We start from the raw sequence: 27,972 nt of genomic DNA, 5'->3' as shown, positions 1-27,972 counted from the left end.
TCGGTACCTCAGTTTCCTCATCTGTCTCTCTCCTACTTACACTGTGAACCCCTTGTGGGTCAGAGAATGAGTCCAGTGTGACTACCTAGTACATAGTCTAGCAGCTAGTGCAGCTCACAGAAAGTGCTTAACAAATATTAGTTTTCATTCTACCTCCTTTATTAGTTGGCTGAGTATATAGCACTGGACCTATGTACTTCTATGGGTGATATTATTTATAGCCTTATTTACTATTATTTATGGTGCTTCTGGTTTGTGCACAGACCTATATACAATTTTCCTTTGTATTCAAAGAAAACACTGATGGTGAAGTTGAACAATGATTGGGAGTGTGACTGAAAAGATAAATGTGGGGGGTCCCCATCCTGTACATATTGGGACGAACAAAAAGGGGTCTTCTCTTTCTGTGTTGTTGGGCATAATGCTTGAGTGCCTGGTGCTGTTTCCTCTTCTGCTTCCTCATCTCCTGCTCGTTTCAGAGTTACTGTTCAGAGAACTACTTCCTTTTTGATGGAAATGTGGCATGCAGGTCTGTCCCTGCCATTCACTCCGAGTTTTCATCTTGGATGAAGTATTTTCTGAGACTTTGTTTTACCGTGACCTTGAAACATTTCTTCTCCCTTCCCTGATTTCAGGTTCCAATTTCAACTCTCCATACAGCAGCTGTTGTTTGGGAATCCTGCTGCAGCTCATTCTCCTCACATGGCACTCTCAGTTTAGCTGAGGTAAGGTGAACATAGCATTCCATAAGTTCAATGTTCATGATATTATCTTGCCTTTTGATACTGTGAATAGTATGTAAATGACACTGGTAGAACTGCTCAAGATGTGGAGCCTCTGTGGGGCCAGATCTCACAGCCATAGAAAAGATTGGACAACACAGCAACTCTGTCGACCTCTAACTTGCTCTGAAACCTTGATGCTGTATATCTGCTATACTCTGACAATATTCCAGCAGATGTGCAGGGCTTCTTGATTTTATTTTCTGTTTACTTATTCATCATTGCAACGTTGGTCAGTGAGTTTCCTAGAGAGCATAATTTTGTCACAGTTCTTAGCTCTGTGTTGCCAACATGAACTTTGGATGGTGTGTGGCTTCTCTGGTGCAGGCTATGTTAACTCTGTTGTCAGCCCATAGCTCCTGACTGATTCAGTGAACTGATTTACAGTGAATTAATTATACAACTTCCTTGGATGAAGGTTCCTAGCTGTACAGCTATTCTTGAATGACCATTTTCAAAACTTTGGATGATGCTTGAAGTCTATTGAGTTGGAAGAGATTCCCAGGTATGTGAAAGCATATTCTAACATCTGTATCTTCTTGGTGCATCCTCCACCATAGCTGCAGAGAACAGGTGGAGCAGGACTAGGCCCACTACACAGCTCTGCCTTTCTCCCCTGGCAATGAGGAATGGCTCAGACAGGGTTACCTCAGCTCTGATCAGAACAGCCATACCATCATGAAGCAGTCTCAGAATCCTGATGTTTATAGGGCAGCCAAATTTAGTTAGTAGTTTCCAGAGACTTGATGATGTGCTGATCGTATCAGATGTTTATGTAAGGTCTATGAAAAATATTTAAAGGTCTTGGAGTTCCTCCCTGCACTTCTCCTGTATCTGATGCACAGCAAAAAATCGAGAACTTGAGAGCATCCAATTGACACAATACTGTAGCAGCCAATATGGAAGTCCTCTGGCTTAGACCATGCCAGCATGGGACACTTCACTTATTGCTGCAATCTGATTTTTGCCCTTTCTTCTTAAAGATGATGATGATGGTAGTTTCTTTGAGATCTTGTGCTATTTCTTCAGTAGTCTATAAGAACTGCACCAGGCACTTGGGAACTTAAAATAGCATATAAATTGCCAACAGTCCCTGCCAAAAGGCCCTTACAATCTAAGAAGGTAGAAAAAAATGGAGAAAAGTACAAATAAATGACAAAGCTTACCTTATCCCTGCTCTCTCCCATTCCCAGAATATGAGAAATTTCCCAACCGCCGCAGTATCTAGAGGTATTGTGACCCTGCTCCAATTGTCCTCCTGCAAAGAGTGGGTGGTGCTTGGAGTTAGGACTCTGGCCTTTCCTCAGAGAGAGCACCAGGTGGAGGGGGAGAAAATGCTGATCTCACTGTTTGGGTGGTTAGTCCTAGAAATTATTTTTTTCTTTATGGAATTTGTTAAGCAATTAATATGTGCTAGGTTCCCTACTAAAAGCTGGGGTTGATGCAAGCATTAGAGATGAATGCTAAACTCATCTATCACCTTGAACAGCTGCATCTATGGTGAGGAGCATGGGAAACTCTAGGTTTTGGAACCATCAGTCCTTTGTTTATCTGAGTTTCAGACTGTTGGGGGCTTGGGCACAGTACCCAGGCATTGGAGACTCAAGCAACCAGAACTAAGGAGCAGGAAAGTAAAAGCCCCAGGCAGCAAGACCAGACTTAGATCGGAGAGGAGTGGAGATAAGAGAAAAACAGATGTGCATCATAGAGAAGACAGAGACAACAGTCTGCTCCATCTCAGCCAACTTGAATCTTTCTTCTACCCAGACGGTCTCAGCACATGGTTGTTGATCCAGGTATTGAGCATGGCCCATGTATGCATGTAGGTTTTTAATATAACCATCTGTTCTTGGTCTCACTTCCAACATTCCCACTGGTGGGCCAACTCCACAGGAACCACTAACATCTCCACTAGAATTGCCATCTTAGATCCACATGGCCCATAGGTTGCAGGGGTGGATGGAGCAGGGTAATATCCACTCAATACGAAGGTTTTGGGAAAAAACTGGGTACTAGGATCAATTCCATGGTGGAGTGGCTGGAGGTGTCCAAAGGTGGCAGTCACTCCAGACATTGCTGTGGGGCTGCCTTCCAGGATAGTGTTGGGGAACATATCTTGGCACATCATTTTTGAGATGTAGGTGTGTATGTGGTAAGGAGTGATGCTTCTGAGTCACTGGGTCGAGTCTCACAGTGGAGCTGGATACCAGGACTAGTGATGAGGTGGAGGAGGGGCATTATAAGCATGGGCTCTAGGCACACTCAATGCTGTGGTTCTCCACTGAGGCAGCAGCTCTACAAAGTGAGGTCCTCAAGATGATCCTTTCCCCGTGCTGCAGAGGTTACTCTGGGCAATGGGGATGACTTGAGTTGAGGAGAGAAGAGAGGGAGACTGGAGGATTGCTGCATCAGCCTGAGGGCATCTCACTGGAGTACCAGCACCTTATGTGGGCTTCATGACACCTGAGGCTGGGAAGGAAGAGGGGGAAAGGGGTGTTGACCTTGACTCTATGTTTGAAATGGCTCAGAACATCTCTGTACAGAGGAGCTCATTTTGGGCAACCGGGATGAAACAGGGAGAATACAAAGAGTGAGGAAGATGATTGCAGGAGCATAAGGATGTCTCATGGCAGCAGAGACTTCACATTTGTGACCCTAGGGCACCCAGGTTTGGGGTAGGGACTGGGGTTAGCTCCATGATGGAAACAGCAAGGGGTCACTGCCTCAGGCTTGAGCCCGAGGAAGGCAAGGAAATCAATAACAAATTTCGTTCTTTATTAATTACATGAAATACATTTTTCCCTGTCAATATACATGGAGGCCTCAATGAAGTGAAAGTAAGAACTAGATAGAGTAAGTGACATTGCATGATTGAAACAAATCAGACAGATTAAACACAATAGGAATGAACTGAATCCCTTGCTCAATACTGCTGGAACTTACACTTTATCTTTTTTATGGTAGTCGTTAAGTACTTACTATGTATCAAACACTGTTATAAGTGCTGGGATCGGTATAATAGAGGTCAGACATAGCCCCTGCCCAACATGGGGCTCACAGTCTAAGTATGAGGGAGAACAGGTATCTCCCTTTTACAATTGAAGAAACTTAGGCATAAGTGTCTTGTCCAAGATGACACAGCAATCATTTGGCAGATCTGGGCTTAAAACCCACATCCTTCTGACCCCCCAGGCCCTGGCTCTTTCCACTAGCCCACACTGCTTTCCTTTTACCTCTCTTCCCTCCGACCTACTTGCAATGCAAGGTAGGGACAAAGGAAAGGGAAAGGGTGGGAGAGTTGGTGAAGGGATTTTAAAATAGTGTTGTTTGCCTGGAAATTGGTAGGTATTCAAAGAGAAATTGGTAGGCATTCAAAGAGTGTGATGTTCACTAAACGTGATGGTGAAAACGGGATTTTGACAAGTGATGTTACTCAGAACAGAAGTGACACCTAGTGGAAGTTGCTCACTTGTAGCTGAACATAGAGTTTTCACTTTGCATGATAGATGGAACACTTAGGAATTTAGGGAATTTTCTTCCAGCAATAAACTGGTTTGGAAACAAGCAATGAGATCAATCTTTAGAGAATCAGGTCTGAGCATGCATGTAGATTTGAACAGAGGGTAAGTAATGCAGAATGCATTATTCTTAACATGGGATTTTACAAGAAAGCAGCTCCCACATAGAGGAAGAATGGGTACTCTTTGAAGGAGCTGCTTTTGACAGTGACGCTCCCTTATGAGTGCTTGTGTGGCTGAAAAGTCCAATGTGTGTCCCTCTAACCTGGCCACACTGTGCACACACTAAGGCCATCTTTTATCATGCCATCAGTTTTGTTTGCAGGACTCTTGCTGTTTCCACGTTAACATGTTCTTCTAGAGATTCAGCTCAAAAAAAGCCTCTCCTTTCTTGATTGGCTGACTCTATGCTGATCTGTTGATACCCCATTGGTTGGAGCTAATGAGTTCTCCATGGTAGTGGGTGTAAGTAAAAAATAAAAGGGGATGCAGAACTGAGCCTTGAGAGATTCTGCACTGTCAGATGTTGGGAGGCAGAGGAGCAGCCTGTAAAAGAGATTGAGAAAGAGCCGAGAGATAGGATAGAACCAGGAGAGAGCAATGTCAGAGAAGTCACAGTTAATATTAATAATTATAATATTTCTGTGAGAAGTGTCAAAGATAGCAGGATGGATTAAAGGCCAAAGAATTTGGCAAGAAGAAAGTCATTGGTGAATTGAGAGGGCAGGATCCATGAAGTGAAGGCGATGGAACCAGATTACAGGGAATCATGGAGAGAATTGGAGGAGTGGAAATGGAGACAGCAGCAAGGACTTTGGTAAAAAATGACAGGAGGGAGATGGGGCAATAACTGGAGGGAGCCATGGAGAAAAGGGAGGAGTTCTTTAGGGTAAGGGTTACATAAGCATGTTTGAAAGCAGTGGGGAAGAAGCCCGTTTAATAATGTATGAAAAGATGGAGTCAGGGTCCCTGGTGGAGAGGGTAGATTTTGAGAGGAGGTGAGAGATTTCCTCTTGAGACACTACTGGGAAAATTGAGATACTCAAGAAGGGATGAGGAAGGGACTGGAGAAGAGCAGTCGAGATTTAAGGGAATTCACACATGATGGGTTCAATGTATCAAAAATGTGGCTAGATCATTAGGGGAGAGATGAGGTGTTGGGGTACAGGACATTTGAAGAGGCAGTTTAACATATGAAATGGTTTGTAGGGGCAATGGGAATGAGAGTCAGTTAGAGTCATGAAAAGCAGCCTAGCCTAATGGAATGAGCATGTGCCTGGTGGTCAGTGGACCTGATTTCTAATCCTAGTTCCACCACTTTTCTGGCTTGTGATTTTAGACGTCACTTCACTTTCGGTGTCTCAGTTTCCTCGTCTGTAAAATGGATATTAAGACTGTGAGTCCCATGTGGGACAGGAACTATATGCAACCTGATTATCTTGCATAACTACCCCAGAGATTAGAACAGTGTTTGGCATATAGTAAGCACCTAAGAAATGCCATAAAAAAACAAATAGGATGGAGAAGTGCTGTTGACAGTGGAAGAGACAACAGAGTCAGAGTCGAGGAGGATAAATTCAGGTTGGTGAGGTCAGCCAAGTGTCTGGATTTCTGTCAGCAGTGTTCATTGTTTGCACACAGAAGAAGAGGAAATGTACTCTGGAGGTGATCCAGGGTTGTGGTTTAATGGTATGAGATCGGTGGAGGGACAGGGGAGTGAAGGAGTTAAGCTCAGTGGTGAGAGTTGTGTCGAGAGTGTCAGTTTGTGTGCTAAGAGAATGTAGTTTGGAGATTAAATCGGGCATGGCTTCAACCACCACTGCCATACAGATGACACCCCAATCTCCATCTCCATCCCTGAGCAGCCCAGTCCTGCTCTCCAGCCTGGCATCTGCCCTGCCTCCAAGATATCTCTACTTGGATGTCCTCCTGTCACCTCAAACTTAACATGTCCAAAACAGAACTGCTAAACTTCCCACCCAAACCCTGTCTGCCCCTTGACTTTCCCAACACTGTAGCTGGCACCACCATCCTTCCTGTCTCACAAGCCCATAACCTTAGTGTTATCCTCGATTCCTCTCTGTCATTCAATCCACATATTCAAATCCATCACCAAATCCTGTCTGCCCTGACTTCACAACATCATTAAAATCCACCCTTTACTTAGTACAGCTATCATGTTAATACAATCATTATCCTATCCCACCTGGATTACTGCATCATCCTCCTTGCTGACCACCCAGTCTACTGTCTCTGCCCACTCCAGACCATACTTTCCTCTGCTGCCTGCATCATTTTTCTACAAAAGCATGCAGAACCTATCACCCTGCTCCTCAAAAAACTTCAGTGGTTGCCCATCCAACTTCATAACAAAGAAAAACTCCACACCATTCATTTTAAAGCAGTCCATCACCTCTCCCCCTCTTACTTCACCTTGCTTCTGTCCTACAGTCCAGCCTGCAGACTTCACTCTTCAAAGAGTAACCTTCTCACTGTGCCTTGATCTTGCCTGTCTCGCTGCCGACCCCTAGTCCATGTCCTGTCTCTGGCCTGGAATACCCTCCCTCTTCTCCCCCACTTCAAAGCCTTATTGAAGGCACATCTTCTTAAAGAAGTCTTCCCAGACTAAGCCCCACTTTTCCTCATCTCCCACTCCCTTCTGCATTGCCCTGACTTGCTTCCTTAGCTCTTCCCCCCCCCCCCAACCCCATGGCACGTATGTACATAGGGTAATTCATTACCCTATTTATTCATTACCTTATTCATTTTGTTAATGAGATGTATATCACCCTGATTCTATTTATTTGCTATTGCTCTAATGAGATGTTCTTCCCCTTGATTCTGTTTATTGCCATTGTTCTTGTTTGTCTGACTCCCCTGATTAGACTGTAAGCCCATCAAAGGACAGGGACTGTCTCTGTTACCAATTTGTACATTCCAAGCACTTAGTACAGTGCTCTGCACTTAGTAAGTGCTCAATACATACTATTGAATAAATGAATAAGTGTAATTTCATTTATTTGTATTGATGTATGTCTTCCCCCATCTAGATTGTAAACATGTTGTGGGCAGGGAATGTCACTGTCTATTATTGTATTGTATTTTCCCAAGTGTTTAGTACAGTGCTCTGCACACAGTAAGCACTCAATAAATATGATTGACTGAATGAATGATTACTTTAGAATACTAGATGAATTTCAAAGATTGGAGGTCTCTATGAGGGAACAGGACAGATTTATGGGGGTGTGTATGTGGGAGAAAGAGCAGATGAGGAGGTTGTAGTCTGATAGAGGAATTTCAGAGTTGGTATGGGTAGAGGTTGTACAGTGGCTAGAGATGATGAGAACAAATGTGTCCCCAAATTGGTGTGTGATTGAGGTGGGATGGTACAGGAGCTCATTGGAGTTGAGGACTGAGAGGGAATGGACAGCAGAGAGGTCATCGGTGAAAATCTTTCTTTATTGTGGAATTGTAATTTTCAAGTGCTTAGTACAGTGCTCTGCACTCAGTAAGTGCTCAATAAATACAAGTGAATGAATGAATGAAAAAGGAAGAAGGAATGTAGGAGAGGAATCAAATGGATCAGAAAGTTGGAGGAGGAGCTTTGGGAGAAAATACAGTACAACAATAGACAGTGATATTCCCTGCCCACAACTAGTTTATACAATCTAGAGGAGAGGAGACAGACACCAATAAAATTAATGAAATTACACTTATGTACATAAGTGCCATGGGGCTAGGAGGGGGGAAGAGGTCAGGAAGCAAGTCAGGGCAATGCAGAAGGAAGTAAGAGATAAGGAAAAGTGGGGCTTAGATTATGTCTAGTAACTGGAGTGGGTGGTAGAGGTGGATGAAATGGTCTTCAGAGCAAAGGAAAGAGAGGGATGGGAAGTGAAAGGGAGTGAAGAACCTCTGTTCTTCTTGGCACCTTAGTTTTGGTCTGACACTGTATTCCTGATTCTCTGTTTCTTATTCTCTCTGCCTCTGTGTTTAACAGGCTTTCTCTCTCTCTCTCTCTCTTTCTCGACCCACAGTGTTAAGGAACTTCCTTTCCTTCCATCTTGTGGGAAATTGGATGCGGACTTGATTATCACTCTGATCTCCCACTGTTGCTACCGTTTGAGAAGTTAAGTGGGCAGAGCGTGGCAAATGAAAGGTTGGTTTAGTGAAAGCTTGTTACACCCTCTCACACCTGTTGGTTTTTGCACGGGGCCCTGCAGAGGAAATTTCACTGTGATTCCAGTATCCACAGTGATACATAGCCAACACTAAACCTCCCTCCCCTCTCCGAATGCAGGGCTCAGGATATCTCATGATCTGGGGTCATGTGACATCTCCCTGGCAGGGTAGGGTACTTCATGATCTGGGGACATGTGACATCTCCCTGACAGGGCAGGTGGAGGATTGGCTACAGGTAAAGGTGTTCTGAAAGTTTCCAAAGGATGTCAATTTCCCTTAACAAACAGATCTTAAGAATTAACACAAATCTGTGTGAATCATGGGCAAATGGTGCTAAGACCAGACATTTTTCTTCCTATTCATCCTCAGTCACACCCAAACTTTGGCTCCCCAGCAGAACTGGTGATGGTGGCCTGCTGAGGCTCAGGGGTGGGCTGGTCTGAGAAGCAGATTTCTTTTACTGTCAATTCTCTTTGCCTCTTAGTTCATTCCCTCAGCTTCTGATGGGCAGTAGGGCTCCACAGCTATGCCCTCTCATACCTTTGACCTTGGTCCAACTGATTCTAGTCCTTGCCTTTCTCTGCAACAGTCAAACAGTCAGAGCATCAGTGTAGTAATACTTTGATTTTATTTATGAATTCTATTTCAAAAGCATTCTATCTCATAGAAAAGGCAGCATCATCATTTCCATTTTGCAAATGGGGAAACTGCAGAGCAATGTTGCCTAGGGGATAGAAGATGGGCCTGGGAGTCAGAAGGACTAGGGCTCTAATCTTGCCTGCGCCACTCTGTGACCTTGGACAAGTCACTTCACTGCTCTGTGGCCTGGGCCTTTTTCTCCCAGAGTTCCATGGGAAACATCATGGAATAGTGGATAGAGAACAGATCTGGGAGTCAGAGGAGCTGGGCTTTAATCCTGGCTCTGCCACTTGTCTGCTGTATGACCTAGGGCAGGTCAGTTAACTTCTCTGTGCCTCAGTCCCGTCATTTGTGAAATGGGGATTATGACTGTGAGACCCACATGGGGCAACCTCATTATCCTAGTTCTGTAGTACAAAGTACTTGAGAGTTTGCTACCTAAAATTCAAATGACACAGTGTCTGTACTCGAGAAGCTTAAATTCCACTGCTTCTGTAAAATATAAGAAAATTGTATGGCGCTTTGGAGCTGCTTTCTGAACACCTCCTGTGCCTTATATTTCACAAAAATCACATCTAGTGTCCACCCTGTGGACCAAAGCCACATTGTGATGTTAAGAATATCTGGTTAATGACATTTTTCAGTAACCAGTTGAGAAGCACTCTGCTACTACTACTAATAAAAATGGCATTTGTTAAATGTTTACTATGTGCAAAGCACTGTTATAAGCGCTTGGGTTTATACAAGGTAATCAGGTTGTCCCACGCGGGGCTCCCAGTCTTAATCCCCATTTTACAGATGAGGTAACTCCCAAAACATAGGTGATGTATCATCCTGCACTCAAGGAAGCCAGTAGCATAACAAAAAATGTATGTATAGTTTTTACCATATTCGTTTAAGTGCTTACTATGTCCCAGGCACTGACCTAACCACTAGGGTGGATTCAGGCTAATTAGGTTGGACGTAGTCCCTGTCCTGCATGGAATTTGCAGTCTAGGTAGGGGGGAACAAGATTTAATCCCATATTACAGGTGAGGAAACTGAGATACAGAGAAGTTAAATTACTTGCCCAAGGTCACCAGGAAACAAGTGGCAGAACCTGGGTTTAGAATCTAGGGCCTATGACTCCAGGGCCCATGTTCTTTCTGGTAGGCCACACCATTTCTCCTTCTGGGCAGGAAAAAAGATAAACACTGTAGCAGAATTCCAGTGCCTAGGAAATACATTGAGGAGTGGAGCAATTATATGCAAGAAAGTAGAAACTTGAAACCCAAAGGCTAGCACATCTTTAAATACCATTGATTGAGAGTTAGGAAGTCTGTGAGGTAGGAAGGAGGGGAGAGCTGATTGCTTATATCAATCAGTGGAATTTATTGAACGCTTACCAAGTACAATACAAATACACTGTTTTATGCATACACGCCCCAGTCATCCTAGTGCCCTTATCAAATGCCAAAAGTCTTGGTTAAATGTTTTTTTGGATTAATCTGTTCCAGATTTTTCTTCTGCTTTCAAATTCTCTTACCTTATCTCATTCTGTCTTACTTTCCATGTCTTTGGATGACTTTGACTTTGTTACACTGTCTTTCTTCTCTTACTTTCCTTAGTCTGTCCCTCCTGGTGTCTGTGTTTCAGGGTCCTTCTGTTTCTCTTTCTCTCAGTTCTGCACCTTTGAAGTATTTCTCTTTCCTCAGTCCTTCTCTTTCTCTTTCTAGCCCTTGTCTATTTCCCTCCATTCTCATTCTCTATCACATTATGCCTTCTCTTTGCTTCTATCTCTCTTTGATTCTCGCTGTGTGTGCTTGTCTCTTTGGATCTCTTACTGTCTTTCCCTCTGATTCTGGAGCTATATCTGCTTGGTCAATATGTTTCTCTTCCTTTTTCACTCTGAATCTGAGTCTCAGTCTCTTGATTTCTGATTTTCTCTTTCTCTCTTTGCCTCTGTGTTTCTCACATTCTTTGCCTCAGTCTTTCTGTGTTTTTCTCTATCTCTCTTTTTCATCTCATTATATTAGGGAGCCCTATTCCCTTCTGTCCTCCAGAGGGAATGGTTGGGGCCCTGAGGTGGCAATCCAGGATTCTCCCCCCAGGCCTGATATATTTTGAGGAGTGAGGTGGGCAGAGCCTGGCATGATGGTGTCTTGACTTGGCTGTCACACTGGAATCCTCCAGTAGAGTGGAGGCTTGTTACATCCTCTCACACCTGTTGGGTTTTGTACAGAATCCTGCAGAGGAAGTTTCACTGTGTTCCTATATATACCACAGTGATACATGGCCTACACTAAACCTCCCTCCCTCCTTCCCTCACTTCATGAGTTCATGACATCTCATAGTCTGTGGTTAGGTGACATCTCCCTAAGAGGGCAAATGGAGTATGGATGTTACCCAGGCATATAATGACTACCTGAGTGAACCACCTGCCCGATGTTGAGGGTGGTGAGGGTCATTCACCTGAGCTGTGCTGGCTGTGCTGCCAGGCAGAGCCCCAGATCCCAAATGGGAGTGTGTTCGCGGTGCCCAGGAGGAAGGGGAGGAGCAGGAAGTTTCAGCTTTCCTGGGATGCAGGCATTCGATGTCAGCAGTGACAGTAGAGGATAGCCCTGCATCTAGGAGGTGGGTGGGAATGAAAGCAGACATGCGCACAACCCAGAGAACTCAGAGTACTGCAGGGCTCACATTTCTTTCTCCCTCTCCTCAGAGATCAGACCCCTAGTCCCAGCTCTCCTCTATCTCCTTCTCCACTACTCCATGCCTTCTGAAGTCAAATGGCAGGTGGAGGTTGGCCTGATTTTCACAGAGTACTTCCTACCCCTCCCGCTTCCCAGCCCAAAGTCCCACAGCAATGGGAACTTGTGCTCTGACCCCCTGCACTCTGCTGTTCTGGGGAGTTTGACCCAGGCTCCCTAACCCTTCCCATCACTTAGGTCTTTGTCTCTGGCCACATAATGGCAGTAAACCCAGGTTGGCCAGTCCCAGAACATCCCATCAGGAGGACCGACCACTGATCAGATGTAATCCTGGCTCTGCCACTTGACTGCTGGGTGACCTTGGTTGAGTCACTTAACTTCTCTGTGCCTCAGTTACCTCATCAGTAAAATGGAGATTGAGATTGTGAGCTCCATGTGGGGCAGGGACTGCGTCCAAGTCAATTTACTTGTATACACCCCAGTGGTTAGTACAGTGCCTGGCGCATAGTAAGCACTTAACAAACACCAAAATTATTATTATTATTAATGGCCCAAAAACAAACGGAAGTTCAGGGAGGATTTGCAGCAGTATAACTGTCTGGGAGAGAGGGTTTTCCTAAGTGGCCAAAAGTTATATAAGGCCAGATCTGTAGGCCACATGTGCTCAGTACCTGTACCCATGGACATGCTTTGAGACCCTCTGGAAGGGTGTGAAAATAAAGACCCTTGGAATGGAAAAAGCTGCTGTTCGGGTGTAGGAAACCCTTCACTCCTCTGAGGAGTCAGAGGAATGGCTCACAGATTCATTCATTCATTCAATAGTATTTATTGAGCACTTACTATGTGCAGAGTACTGTACTAAGCTCTTGGAATGTACAAATCAGTAACAGATAGAGACAGTCCCTGCCCTTTGATGGGCTTACAGTCTAAACGGGGGAGACGGACAGACAAAAACAATAGCAATAAACAGAATCAAGGGGATGAACATCTCATTAAAACAATAGCAAATAAATAGAATCATGGTGATGTACATCTCATTAACAAAATAAATAGAGTAAAATAAAATAAATAGGGTAAGGAAAATATATACAGTTGAGTGGACAAGTACACTGCTGAGGGGAGGGGAAGGGAGAGGGGGAGGAGCAGAGGGAAAGGGGGGAAAAGAGGGCTTAGCTGAAGGGAGGTGTGGCGAGGTAGATAAAGGGGCTTGGAAAGTTGCTGATGGATGTCCATGTCCTCTGTCGAATTGACCCTGAAGAATTAACCCAAATGTATGTAGGACATGAGTGAATCATTCCCAGGATGAGACATTTCTCTTCCTATTCGTCCTTAATCGCACACAAGGGTCATCTCTCTGGCAAAAATGGTAATGATGGACTACTGAGGCTTGGGAGTGTTCTGGTCTGAGGAACAGACTTGTGTAACTACAGGTTCTACTTGCCCCGAATTCATCCCCTCAGTTTACGATGGACAGTGAGGCTCCACAACTTGGCTGTCTAAGCCCTTGATCTTTGCCCACACTTGGTCCTCCCTGTAATTGTCAGTAGGGAGGGGAAATAATTCAATCTGGCTAGCAGGGGCCAGTCATCTCAATTCCCTTCCTAAAATAGGAATCTGAAGTTCCAGAGTGAAAGTTTCAAAACCTGACCCTAATCAGACCCTGAATGGTCCCCATAAACCAGACACACCTGCCTTTGAGGTGAGTGAGCATGGGAAATCTTCAGGTTTGAAGCCATTAACTCTTTTCTTGCCAGAGTTTCACCAATTAGAGGTCTTGAGGCACAGAGTGCAGGCAGGGAGACTGAAAGTTCTGGAGCTTTGGAGGAAAGAGGGGGAGCCCCAAGCAGCAAGGCCGGACTCAAATGGTGGAGGTGTGACATCACACTAACCAAACTAAGCATAAAATAATCTCATTATTAATTACATGAAGTACATAGGACACAAAATGCATTCTCTGCACAGATTAATAAAGCAAAAGAGTCCAAATTGATAATGAATGAATGTAAGGAGCATGACAGATGAACCTGACAGGAATTAACTCAATCCTTTCTTTTCTTTACTAGGATTGTCTCTTTTTCCCTTTGTTTTCTTCAGGAGCATTCTCTTACTGTTTCCTTTATTCCCTTCCATTCTGCAGTAACACAAGGAGTACATAGACACATACACACATGGCTTGTGTATGTAGTGTGCATGTGCATCAACTAGAGGTTTTTATTCATAAATATGCTTGTGAAAAGTTGTCTTCTGAACTTGAAGAGGATGACACAGGCTAATGGTGGTGTTTCTGGCTTTCATCTTTGGAGAGTGTGTGGATGCCAAAGCCAAAATTCTCAAGGGGGTGGTCAGTGTAACAAGGAATTTTTGTTCCCCAAATCCACAACACCAAGATAAGGGAGTACCCATTGGAAGGTTGGAAGGTGCTTGTGGCAGTCAGTTCCACTGGCTACCACACATAGGATAAGGAGCTGGATGGCAGGTGAATCACTCTTTGGTACTTCTCCCTGAAGTGTTAACCTAACAACAAGAACTAAGGACTGGAGATGGAGAGGAGGGCATGTTGGAAAGAAAAAGGAGAACAGGGGCCATCTTGAGGCAAGGGGATAAGAGCTGGTCTGTCTGGGAGAGGAGGAAAAGAGGACAACTTGTGCTGTACCTGGATGGACCCAGTTCACATGGAGGGATTGGAGAGAATCCCTGGAAGTTTGAAGTCAAGCAGACAAGACTCTGGAGGAGTTGAAGCTTCTGCCCCTGAGAGGGAGAAGAAAGTGAACTCTGGGACACCTGCAAGGAAGTACTGAGGTTCCTGGAGGGAAGTATAGTAGATCCAGGGAAAGGGTTTTAACATGGATTTGGTTTGGATGTTACCTTATTAAGCATTTATGACATATTGTAAAGATCCAAGATCCTGTTGTATGCATATGGTAAGGGCTGGGGGAGATGTTCCAGGTGCTAAGGAGAAAAGTAGCTTGAGGAGCCACAGGTGGGAGTCCTTAGTTGCAGGCTTGCTCTCTATCCCTCTTCAAAGCCCCATTAAGGGCTACCTCCTCCAGGAGGCCTTCCCAGATTGAGACCTCCCTTTCCCTCTTTCCTCCTCCTTTCCCCATTGCCCCTACTCCCTGCCTCTGCTCTACCTCCTTACCCTCCCCACCACACTTGTGTATATTTGTATACATTATTTATTACTTAATTTTATTAATAATGTATATATACCTATGATTCTATTCAACTATTTTGATGATATTGATGCCTGTCTACTTGTTTTGTTTTGTTGTCTGTCTTCCCCTCCTAGACTGTGAGTCTGCTGTTGGGTAGGGATTGGCTCTATCTAGTGCAGAATTGTACTTTCCAAGCACTTACTACAGTGCTCTGCACACAGTAAGTGCTCAAGAAATATGATTGAATGAATGAATGCAGGCAACCCTAGGAAGGGAGTGGTAGGCTAATCCCCATGACCTCTATGCCTGGAGAACAATGAACAATGGCAGCAAGAGGGGTATAGGGACTTTGGGAACAGTGAGTAGGGCACCCCACAAACCTGCAGAAAAGGAATGAAAAATCTGCAGGGCTTTAGGGTAGAGGGTAAGGCAGGTAGAGAAGACAAAGAAAGAAATTAAAGTTTCAATAACTGCAGCATGAAAGTAGACATTGAGTTCATTCCTATCGAGTTCATCTCATTCATTCATTCAATAGTATTTATTGAGCGCTTACTATGTGCAGAGCACTGTACTAAGCGCTTGGGATGAACAAGGCGGCAACAGATAGAGACAGTCCCTGCCGTTTGACGGGCTTACAGTCTAATCGGGGGAGATGGACAGACAAGAACAATGGCAATAAATAGGGTCGAGGGGAAGAACATCTCATAAAAACAATGGCAACTAAATAGAATCGAGGCGATGTACAATTCATTAACAAAATAAATAGGGTAATGAAAATATATACAGTTGAGCGGACGAGTACAGTGCTGTGTGGATGGGAAGGAAGAGGTGGAGGAGCAGAGGGAAAAGGGGAAAAAGAGGGTTTAGCTGTGGAGAGGTGAAGGGGGGGGTGGCAGAGGGAGTAGAGGGAGAAGAGGAGCTCAGTCTGGGAAGGCCTCTTGGAGGAGGTGAGTTTTAAGTAGCGTTTTGAAGAGGGAAAGAGAATCAGTTTGGCGGAGGTGAGGAGGGAGGGCGTTCCGGGACCGCGGAAGGATGTGACCCAGGGGTTGACGGCGGGATAGGCGAGACCGAGGGACAGTGAGGAGGTGGGCGGCAGAGGAGCGGAGCGTGCGGGGTGGGTGGTAGAAAGAGAGAAGGGAGGAGAGGTAGGAAGGGGCAAGGTGATGGAGAGCCTTGAAGCCTAGAGTGAGGAGTTTTTGTTTGGAGCGGAGGTTGATAGGCAACCACTGGAGTTGTTTAAGAAGGGGAGTGACATGCCCAGATCGTTTCTGCAGGAAGATGAGCCGGGCAGCAGAGTGAAGAATAGACTGGAGCGGGGCGAGAGAGGAGGAAGGGAGTCAGAGAGAAGGCTGACACAGTAGTCTAGCCGGGATATAACGAGAGCCCGTAACAGTAAGGTAGCCGTTTAGGTGGAGAGGAAAGGGCGGATCTTGGCGATATTGTAGAGGTGAAACCGGCAGGTCTTGGTAACGGATAGGATGTGTGGGGTGAACGAGAGAGACGAGTCAAAGATGACACCGAGATTGCGGGCCTGAGAGACGGGAAGGATGGTCGTGCCATCGACGGTGATAGAGAAGTCTGGGAGAGGACCGGGTTTGGGAGGGAAGATGAGGAGCTCAGTCTTGCTCATGTTGAGTTTTAGGTGGCGGGCCGACATCCAGGTGGAGACGTCCCGAAGGCGGGAGGAGATGCGAGCCTGAAGGGAGGGGGAGAGGACGGGGAGGAGATGTAGATCTGCGTGTCATCTGCGTAGAGATGGTAGTCAAAGCCGTGAGAGCGAATGAGTTCACCAAGGGAGTGAGTGTAAATGGAGAACAGAAGAGGGCCAAGAACTGACCCTTGAGGAACTCCAACAGTTAAAGGATGGGAGGGGGAGGAGGCGCCAGAGAAGGAGACCGAGAATGACCGGCCAGAGAGGTAAGAGGAGAACCAGGAGAGGACAGAGTCCATGAAGCCAAGGTGAGATAAGGTATGGAGGAGGAGGGGATGGTCGACAGTGTCAAAGGCAGCAGAGAGGTCAAGGAGGATTAGAATGGAGTAGGAGCCATCGGATTTGGCAAGAAGGAGGTCACGGGTGACCTTAGAGAGAGCAGTCTCGGTAGAGTGGAGGGGACGGAAGCCAGATTGGAGGGGGTCTAGGAGAGAATGGGAGTTAAGGAATTCTAAGCATCGATTGTAGACGACTCGTTCTAGGATTTTGGAAAGGAAGGGTAGTAGGGAGATAGGGAGATAGCTGGAGGGGGAAGTGGGGTCAAGAGCGGGTTTTTTTAGGATGGGGGAGACGTGGGCATGTTTGAAGGCAGAGGGGAAGGAGCCATTGGAGATTGAGTGGTTAAAAATAGAAGTTAAGGAAGGTAGGAGGACAGGGGCAATGATTTTAATAAGGTGAGAAGGAATGGGGTCCGAGGCGCAGGTGGAGGGGGTGGCACTTGCGAGGAGGGAGGAGATCTCCTCTGAGGATACTGCAGGGAAGGATGGGAAAGTAGGGGAGAGGGTTGGTGGGGGGGAGGGGAGAGGCGGAGGGGTGACTTTGGGGAGCTCAGACCTGAATGTGTTGATTTTCGTGAGGAAATAGGTGGCCAGATCACTGGGGGTGAGAGATGGGGGAGGGGGAGGAAATGGGGGCCTAAGGAGAGAGTTAAAGGTCCGGAACAATCGGCGGGGGTGACGGGCATGGGTGTCGATGAGGGAGGAGAAGAAGTTTTGCCTGGCGGAGGAGAGGGCAGAGTTAAGGCAGGAAAGGATAAATTTGAAGTGTGTGAGGTCGGCTCGGTGCTTGGACCTTCACCAGCAGCGCTCAGCAGCTCGAGCATAGGAGCGTAGGAGGCGGACAGAGGAGGTTATCCAGGGCTGTGGGTTAGTGGAGCGAGAGCGGCGGAGGGAAAGGGGGGCGAGAGAGTCGAGATGAGTAGAGAGGGTGGAGTTGAGAGCGGAGACCCGATCATCGAGAGTGGGAAGAGAGGACAGGGCGGCAAGGTGAGGAGAGATGCTATTGGAAAGACGGATGGGATCGAGAGAGCGGAGGTCTCTGTGGGGCAGTAGCGAAGATTTGCTGGGGGAGGGAGTGTGAGAGATGAGGCAGGTGAGAAGGTTATGGTCAGAGAGAGGGATTTCAGAGGGAGGAGATAGTGCAGCGGTAGGAGATGACGAGATCTCGTAGCTATTGTTCATTCCTATTGAGCTTCTCTTTTATTTATCGTTCCTTCACTATCAGTTTTAGAAACTTACTATCCCTTTTCTTTTTTTTCTCCTTCATTAATATATGTACAAAATGAAATTCAGGAGATTCGCAAAGAACAAAATGGATGTACATTTAGGATATGTTCTTTGAATTTTGAAATCAATCCTGCCAGAGGGGAATGATAGCTAGGAATAATAATAATAATGATAATGACATTTGTTAAGTGCTTACTTCATGCCAGGCACTGTACTAAGCACTGAGTTAGAAACAAGTAAATCCAGATGGACACAGTCCTGTCCCATATGGGGCTTACAGTCAATCCCTATTTTACAGATGAGATCACTGAGGCATAGAAAAGTGAAGTGAGTTGCCCTAGGTCACACAGCAGACAAGGGGTGGAGCCGGGATAACCAATCCACATCTGTGCCTCTTCTCCCTCAGTGGGGTCTGGAATTGGGTGGGAAGGGAATCTGCTCTTTCCCTTATTCTCCTTCCTCGTTATTTTAATTAAACCTCATTCCTTTCCCCCACCTACTCCTGCCTTTCCCCTGCACTGCTCCAAGACCCCACCTCTGCAAACCAGTCTTTCCCTTTCCAACTGACAATTCCCCAGAATAAGGGAAAAATAGATCATTTCTATTTTCCTCCTTATTCCCATTCCTTCATTCTCTGCCCCCTTCCACAATATCCCACCCCTACCCATTCTTTCCTTTAATAATACATTATATGAAATGATTATCATGGACTGAACAATTATTCATAGATCTGAGTTTCTAATACCCTCATGTAAAATCCTGATATCCATTCCTCCATAGTACTTGTGTACATATCTTTATGCTTTAATCTTCCTCCTGTCTGACAAGAACAGTGCTTGGCACACAGTGAGCACTCAACAAATACCATCAGTATTCATTTAAGTATCAGTCTCCCCTGCTAGACTGCAAGCTCCTTGAGAACAAAGGTTAAGTCTCCTACTTTTGTGGCATTCTCTAAATCACTTAGTTCAGTGTTCTACAAGCCCACATTAGGTGCTCAATAAATACTATCATCTGATTGATTGTTAGATGGATTGAGCTCCGGTACTGGATTCTCTCTTGCATGTGAGCCATGGATGTCAGGGTCTAAGAGAGAGTTGCAGGTGCCCTGAGTTAGTGCTGGGCTCCTCTGCACTGTTCGCCAAGGCTCGTAGGGACAGGGACATCTGTTGGCTTGCCTGTGGAGTTGCTCAGCAGTTTCTACATCAGAAAGATGTACTGTAAGTCTTCCTCCAGCCAGCACACTGAGAAACTCCTTGTATTTCCCAGGGAAGCCACTGACCATTTTTATTTACTCACTGTGATGCCTTGGTTAGGCCACTCAGTATGCCCATTTATCAGGACTCCCCCATGGTGAAAGCTTTTTTACTTTTGCTTAATGTCACCTGGGGCAGTAGCTGGTGTGCAGCCATCTACCAGAGAGGAATTGGACAAGGAGGAATGGTCTAGAAAAGCGAGGGGAAACCACAGTCTAAGAGGTAAGGTGCCCTGCCAGATATTTGAAAGGAATGGATGTGGGAGCTGATATTTGTTGTGAAAGCTAAGGGTCAGCAGAGAGAACTGCAGGGAAGAATGGGGGATGGTATGCCCCCGAAGAAGCTGCTAAGGGAGCTGGAGCAGTGTAAGGTTAGGTTTGGGTTTAGATGGAGAACAGATGCAAGATGAGGGAGCCTGTATTTATTCCTGGTCCTGGTTTGAGATTCCTTTGTACCATTATTGCTTTTGAATCCTTTTATCCAATTATCTACTATCATAATTACCTGTTTAAAACCAAAGACTGTTTGAGCAGTCTATGTGTGCTCACCCTGGAGAGACTGGCTATGACAGAGCAGAGGAGAGGCAGTTGGCAATCCCTCCCAATCTCAGCAGCCAGCCCAGGAGCCACTTTTTTTTTTTTCATCTATTTGTTAAGGGCTTACTCTGTGCCAGGCACTGTACTAGCACTGGTGGAGAAACAAGCCAATCAGGTTGGACACAGTCCTTGTCCAACATGGGGCTCACAGTTTTAATCCCCGTTTTGCAGATTAGGTAATTGAAGGACCTGGGTTCTAATCCCCCCTCCACCAGAAGACAAATTGTGAAGCCAGGAATTAGACCTCAGTTTTTCCTGACTCTTAGGCCCATGCTCTATTCTCTAGGACACACTGCTTCTCCTCCAAGAGGCCTTCCCAGAGTAAGCCCCCTTTTCCTCAACTCCCCCTCCCTTCCGGGTCACCTCCCTTTGCTCTTCCCCCCCTCTCCCCACCCCGCAGCACTTAAATATATATGCATATATCTATAATTCTATTTATTTATATTGATGCCTGTTCACTTGTATTGATGTCTATCTCCTCCCCTCTAGACCATGAGCCCACTGTGGACAGGGATTGTCTCTCTTTATTGTTGTACTGCATTTTCCAAGCACTTAGTACAGTGTTCTGCACACAGTATGTGCTTTATAAATACCATTGAATGAATGAATGAATCCCTGCTTCTAATTCTGTTTATTTGGATCCCAAATTGTTCCCATCTCTATCCCCACAGTAAAGAACTGTGGATACAGGACCCTGTTATATTTGGACATCTGTGACACCATCAGGAGCTCTCAGCCCAATCCCCTATGCTGGGTCCTAAAGTCTTCCAGTTTTCCCTTTGCAGAACAAGGGGACTGGGGATCTTTTCCTAGAGAATTCCAAGTCCATACACTACTATCACTGCCACAAACCTCTTCCTAAACCTAAGTGTCTTCAAGAAGGCAAGGGGATCATTAAGAAATAGGCTTCCTCCCCTCTGGGACTAGCTACAGAGAGCTTGTGGAGAAAGGCCTCCCTCCCCCTCCCTCAGATTCCCAGGTCCTCGTTTCTCCACCAGCCCTTCCACGGGTCGGTACTAACACCAGAGATCTCAATTACATTTACAAGTCTTCTTGCAAGTATTCTCAATCAATCAATCAATCAGTAATGATATTTATTGAGCACTTAGTATGTACAGAGCACTGTACTATGTATTGGGAGAATACAGTACCATAGAACTAGGGGACACATTCCCTTCCAGTTCAAACACCTTTCCATAGCTCTAATACTTGTCCCCAACCCCAGGACCCTCTGTTCTTTCCTGAAGGTGTCCCAGGGGTCATGTTCTTCTGGTTCTTTCTTCCTATCAGGGACAGGAGCCTTACCTCTCCAGAGTTCAAGACTTTGGACTGCAGGACTTTGCACACAATAAGTGCTCAATAAATACCATTGATTGATTGATTGACTAATTGATTGACCTCTTAACCCCCATCTGGGATGCTCTTCAATCCCTCCCTGTGCATCATTCCCAGGTCACAGTTCCAAGCCATTCCAGTGTCCTGCTTTCCCAGGGACACAGCTCCAACATCATCTCCTCCAAATGGTCTAAGACTTCAACCACCAACTCCCTGGCCCCTTGACTTGCTTTCCAGGTATTCTTTCTGATTGGCTTGGTTACAAGATAATTCCATATAAGGTGTTAATTAAATTTCCCAGTAGTGTAGCGGATAGAGCATTGGCCTGGGAGTCAGAAGGTCATGGGTTCTAATCCCGGCTCCACCACTTGTCTGCTGTGTGACCTTGGGCAAATTACTTCACTTCTCTGAGCCTCAGTTACCTCATCTGTATAATAGGAATTGAGACTGTGAGTCCCATGTTGGGCAGGGACTGTGTCTAACTCTATTTGCTTGTATCCACCCCAGCACATAGTATAGTGCGTGGCTCAGTGGAAAGAGCACGGGCTTTGGAGTCAGGGCTCATGAGTTCAAATCCCAGCTCTGCCACTTGTCAGCTGTGTGACTTTGGGCAAGTCACTTAACTTCTCGGTGCCTCAGTTACCTTATCTGTAAAATGGGGATTAAGACTGTGAGCCCCACGTGGAACAACCTGATTCCCCTATGTCTACCCCAGCGCTTAGAACAGTGCTCGGCAAATAGTAAGCGCTTAACAAATACCAACATTAACATTATTATTATTATAGTGTCTGGAAAATAGAAAGCACATACCAAATATCATTATTATTAATTTTATTATGGCTCGAGTTCCTCTATCCCATCCTGACTGTGGAAGCTAGTTGGAATGGCCACCTCAGCAACCACCTTAAAATAACAATAATGTTGGTATTTGTTAAGCGCTTACTATGTGCCAAGCACTGTTCTAAGCATTGGGTAGATACAGGGTAATCAGGTTATCCCACGTGAGGCTCATAGTCAATCCCCATTTGACAGATGAGGTAACTGAGTCACCGAGAAGTTAAATGAATTGCCCAAAATCACACAGTTGACAGGTGGTGGAGGTGGGATTAGAACCCATGACCTCTGACTCCTAAGCCCATGCTCTTTCCACTGACTCACACTGCTTCTCTTAAAAAGTGGTCAGTCTATCACACTCACTCCACACTCTCCATCTTGCCACCTCTCACCTTGCCCCCTTTAAACTAGTGTGCTTAACTGTGTGATGCCATAGTTTCCTGTACCCCAACTTCCTGATTCTCTGCCCATAAACCCCAAACTTTGAACTTCCACACTGAGGCAGTATCCAGAAATTCAAGATCGCTGTCAACTGGTTTTAATGACCAACACCACCCTGTCACTATTGGTCTTCTCCCAGCCTTCCCTACCCAGTGTCTCCTGCCCCATTCCTGCCCCTTCCATCACCTGGCTTTGAGGGAGACCTTTGGGAATGAAGATGTGACAGAGAGAGAGGAAGGGAAGGATAGACAAATGTTAAATGAATGTGGGAGAGACAGTTTGGAGTCCAGGTGTGGAGGAACAGGGAGACAGCAGGGCCATAGGAGCTATGGGGAGGGGGAGGGGGAAGGGACTGGGATGAGGAGGCAGAGGGAGGGAGAGTGGAGGGTGGGGTGAGTAAAGCAAAACACATTTTAATGGTGCACCTGGAGACAGGTGGTTGAAAAGGGAGATTTCTGGTGAGCTGGCCAGCGACAACTAGACACTACTTCCTCTCACATGCTGTTGTTCAGCAGCACTGGAGGCAGCATTTGAAAAAGGATGGGTGGAGGAGTTTATGTCTGGGCCCTCACCTGCATCCCCTCACTGTGAACGTGGCAGATATACCGGGCTGTGTCCTCCTCTCTCAGCCTGTCCATCTGCAGGTACAGCTGGCTTTTGGCGTTGTTCCTGGAGATGGTGAATCGTCCCTTGAGTGCATCCGCATAATTTTTGTTACTCCCATCATAACTGATGCTGGCGACAAACTCACGGGACTTTCCTGAAGCCTCCCGATACCAGTTCATAGTATAGCTCCCAAAGCTGAACCCTGAGCCCTGGCATGAGAGACGCATAGATTCCCCTGTGTATTTCACGCCTCCTCCGGACTCCACCAGCTGCACTGCACCCATGGATCCTGGAAAGGAAAGCACAAACATTACTTGTCACCAAAGGGAATCAGTGCCAGTCAGGAGCAGTCACAGCTTCACAGATAACCCCATCTCACAGAAAAACCTATCTCATAGGTAACTCCAGTTCGTGGAGTTAAAACATACCTGTGAGAGCTGAGAGCAGCCACAGCAGCTGGACCTGGACCAACATGTTGTGGCCGGAGCCAAGGAGAGGGCTATGAGAAGTGAGGAGGTCTGCCGACAGGTCACAGTTTAGGAGGAAGTCAAGGCAGTGATATTTGGAGGCGGGGGTCAGGAGAGGGGAGGTGGAAACAGCCAATAAACCATCAGCTCTGCTCTTCCTGTGGTTCTTGCCTAATCTAGTTCTGAACCTCCCTCTCTCTGCCCCTCACCCCAACCTGTGGTTAAAATTCAGCTCATGTCAGCCAGTGCTCCTCTGTGCAGAGGCCTTTGGGAATCTGAACCAGGCCGGCAGACCCTCAATCCCAAAGATCATGGATAAACTGTGGACCCAGGACTCTGTACCAAGGGCCAAAACTCTTTTGGTCTGGGCTCCTACATGGCATCCCCAGGTGCAGGGATCAGGAGTCAACCTCTCACCTTCCCCTGCACCCTCTGCCCAGGATCACCTTGTAGAAGTAGTTTTTTCCAGTAATTCCTAGGTGCAAAACACTGTATTACACACTGAAAAATTAATACACATCTGAGATTTAGACATGGTCCCTTTGCCCCTAAGGGCTTCACAATCTTAGGATGAGGAGGAGAGGAGACATATTTAAGAAAAGGCAAACAAAAATAAAAAGACATAAACTACAATAAACACAAAGGGAATAACAAGTCTTCAGACTCCTCACAGCTCACAGACCCAGAGTTCAGAAAGTCTCAGCTGCTGCCACAGTGGTGACCTTTCCGATGTTCTAAAAGTCGAGAAGGCCTCATGCTGCCTTTGGTCACATCATTCCCTGATCAGAAGCAGGATCGATGGGAGCCCCTGGGGTCATGAGTGAAGGGCAGTTCCTTCCTGTGTGGTTGGGCCCAAGGGTCAGGAGTGTGGGGAGTGATGGAGGGCTCACATGAGCCCCCAGGCATGTCCCTTCCCAAACTGGACCCAGGAAGGTGACCCAAATGGAGAAAGCTCAGTTGCCCAGGCAAGGACAGGACTCCACAACAGATGGAAGTAGGGAAGGAAGTGGGGGAAGGAATGAAGATGGACCCTGAGCTCATTCTCTAGAGGCTAAGCTCGTTGTGGGCAGGGAATGTGCCCGTTTCCTGTTGTATTCTCCCAAGTGCTTAGTATAGTGCTCTGCATTCAGTAAGCACTCAATAAATGCATTGAATGAATGAATGAATAGTTGCACACTTTGCAGAAACTTTGTTTGCTGAAGTCAAGGGTAGAAAGGCAGAATTTAATACTGAGGTGTTAATCGCTATGCTAAACAGGAAATCACACTGAGGCATGTAGAAAAGGGGAAGAAGGTTAATTGTTGTTTTTATCTTCAGCATTTTTTTATGGTATTTGTTAAGAGCTTACTACGTGCCAAGCACTGTATTAAGTGCTGGGGCACATACAAGCTAATCAGGTTGGACAGAATCCCTTTCCCCCATAGGGCTCGCAGTCTTAATCCCCATTTTACAGATGAGGTAACTGAGACTCATAGAAGTGAAGTGACTTGTCCAAGGTCACGGACGAGCGATGGAGTCATGATTAGAACCCATATCTTCCTGACTCCCAGGCATGTGCTCTCTCCACTAAACAGCGCTGCATCTCATTAAGTTGTTTTTCATCAAAATCGCCATTCATCAACATCAATATTCATTAAGCACTCATTTCTACATTGTACTTTGAATAATAATTATAGTAGTAAATATTTATTATGTTCCAAGCACTGTAGAAAGGTCTGGAAGAGATACAGTCTCCTCAGGGCAGATATAGTCTTTGTACCAAATGACATTCACAGTGTAAGAGAGAGGGAAAATGGGTATTTCATCTCCATTTTACAAATGAGGTAACTGAAGCACAGAGAAGTTAAGTGACCTACCTAAGGTCACACAAGGAGGCAAATGTTGGATCTGGGATTAAGACACAGATCTTCTGACTCCCAGGTCTGTGCTCTATCTACTAGGTAATACTGTTTCTTATGAAAAGTCTACAGTTTATTAGGAGAGATCAGGCAGTATACAGTCACAAAAGAATAGAATAGAAACTTGATGAGAGACTTTTTTTTTAAAACGTGGTAGAAACAGGAGGAATATGGGAAGGCTAGCTAGGAGACTGTGGTAATGGTCTGGTTCTGAGGTAAGGGGGCTCTTGCTTCACTGTAGTGGCTGAAAGAGGGAAGAGTTATAGAGAGACAGATGAACTCTTACAGAAAAGATACAACCCGGTGGCAGTTTGGACAGGTACAACAGAAGGAGGGAGTTGAAGAGGAAGTCAAGATAATGATCGTAGGGGTTGGTGAGACTAGTGGATTTGATTAATTGAGGAAAGCCAAGTAGGGAGGAAGGGAAGAAGCTGATTACTTATGGTTCCCCCTCCTGCATCTCTGGAGATACTGGCAACTGTTCATCTCTGGAGATACTGGCAACTGTTCATCTCTGGAGATGCTGGCAACTGTTTCTTTTAAGACAAAATTGGGGATGAGGTGGAGTGAGGTGTTGTAACAAGACCTGATTCTGGACTGCAGCTACCATAGTTTGGGGTAAGTCCATGGCCCAGAGCACCAGGACAGGCCAGAAGCAAGATTTGAGAGGCTGCTCTAAACCCTGTGGGGACAACAGACCAAAGGTTCTTGATGCTCTGCTGCGCTCTAAAGGGAGAGTCAAGGTTGTGAAAGTCCCTGCTTGATCAGAGGTGGATGCTCTCAGACTTCAGCAGCAAGTGTCCGATCTTCCAAACAGCAGCTCGAGGTGTAGGTAGCAGCCCAGGACCAGCAGCAAATGCTCCTCGGACCTGGAATCCCAATAAGCCGTCCCTTGGGGAAGGAGAACTAAGAGAAATGAAGGGGTCCCTTGTGCCTTCCCTGATACCCCGGCCCTGTATTTACTACCTAAGTCTCCTCTAGCTGCTGAGGTGGCTCTCAATGACTCAATCAAATCAATCAATTGTATTTACTGAGCACTTACTGTGTGCCGAGCACTGTACTAAGCACTTGGAAGAGTACAATGAAACGATATATCAGAGTTGGTAGACATGTTCCCTGTTCACAATGAGCTTATGGTCTAGAAGGGCAGACAGACATTAATATAAATAAATAAATTGCAGCTATGTACATAAGTGCTGTGGGGCTGAGGGTGGGATGAATAAAGGGAGCAAATCTACATACAAGGTTGATGCAGAAGAGAATGGGAGAAGAGGAAATGAGGGCTCAGTCAGGGAAGGACTCTTGGAGGAGATGTACCTTTGAAAGTGGGGACAGTAATTGTCTGTCAGATATGAGGAGGAAGGGCATTACAGGCCAGAGGCAGCACATGGGCAAGAAGTCGGTGGTGAGATAGATGAGATTGCTTTACAGTGAGTAGTTTGGCATTAGAGGAGAAAAGTGTGGACACTGGATTGTATTCGGAAAGCAGTGAGGTAAGGAAAGAGGAGGCAGGATGATTGAGTTCTTTAAGGAGTTGGTAAGGAGCTGTTTTTGATGAGAAGGTGGATGGGCAACTACTGGAGAGGTTATTCAGGAGTGGGGAAACATGGACCAAACATCTTGCAGAAAAGTGATCCAGGCAGTCAAGTGAAGTACAGACAAGTGGGGAAGGGAGAGACGAGGTCACAGAAAACAGATCTTAGATGGAGGTGCTACTTCTCACTGCCCAACCCTGGGAGCTGCCTATGCTTATGTTTGTTCTACTCCCTTCCTAGACCTACATCTCGGCTGGCCAATCTCCGACTACCAGGACCACCCTCTGTTTCCTTCATTAAAAGTAAAAACTTCTGCTGTCTTCTAGGCTCAGCCTTCTACTATCTTCCATGGGCTATCAGAAATCAAATCCAGTGATCCTGCAGGAAACCCAGCCGATTCCTTCCTTAACCTCAGATGCAGATAATCCCACTCTGCTGTATTAAAATTTAATAGACCTGGTACATTCTCATACCTGCTACCCTATGTAGATCCAATATTTTAAAATTGTTTCTTTCCCTTTTCTAGTCTGAATTTTCCACCTTCTCTTCTCAGAGTGTCACCTACCCTCATTAACTGGTTCCAGCTGGGTTAACGGAAACCAGTTTGGGGACAAGGACAGGGTTTTATATAGCACCGACAAGTATGGATCACTAGCATGGCATTAGTGTACAATACCCTGACCTCTTGGGCTCTTTATCAGGCCCAATATCAGGCACATGTTGGGTGGTTTCTATATTCATTCATTCATTCAATTGTATTTATTGAGTGCTTACTATGTCTAGGGCACTGTACTAAGTACTTGGAATATACAATTCGGCAGCAGATAG

General features: G+C 45.8%; 1 gene segment (V, D, J or C); it reads right to left on the bottom strand.

Annotated features, from left to right (window-relative positions):
- Positions 1 to 137: 137 nt before the first annotated feature.
- Positions 138 to 23,796, bottom strand: LOC114809062. The segment is given in 3 exon segments: positions 138 to 2,040; positions 23,211 to 23,533; positions 23,673 to 23,796. Coding segments are annotated over 3 exon segments (465 nt in total).
- Between the last annotated feature and the right edge of the window lie 4,176 nt (positions 23,797 to 27,972).

Source organism: Ornithorhynchus anatinus, chromosome 2, assembly GCF_004115215.2.
Source record: "Ornithorhynchus anatinus isolate Pmale09 chromosome 2, mOrnAna1.pri.v4, whole genome shotgun sequence".
Lineage (NCBI taxonomy): Eukaryota > Metazoa > Chordata > Mammalia > Monotremata > Ornithorhynchidae > Ornithorhynchus > Ornithorhynchus anatinus.
Note: the sequence above shows the minus strand (reverse complement) of the source record. Positions and strands in the feature narration are given on the sequence as shown.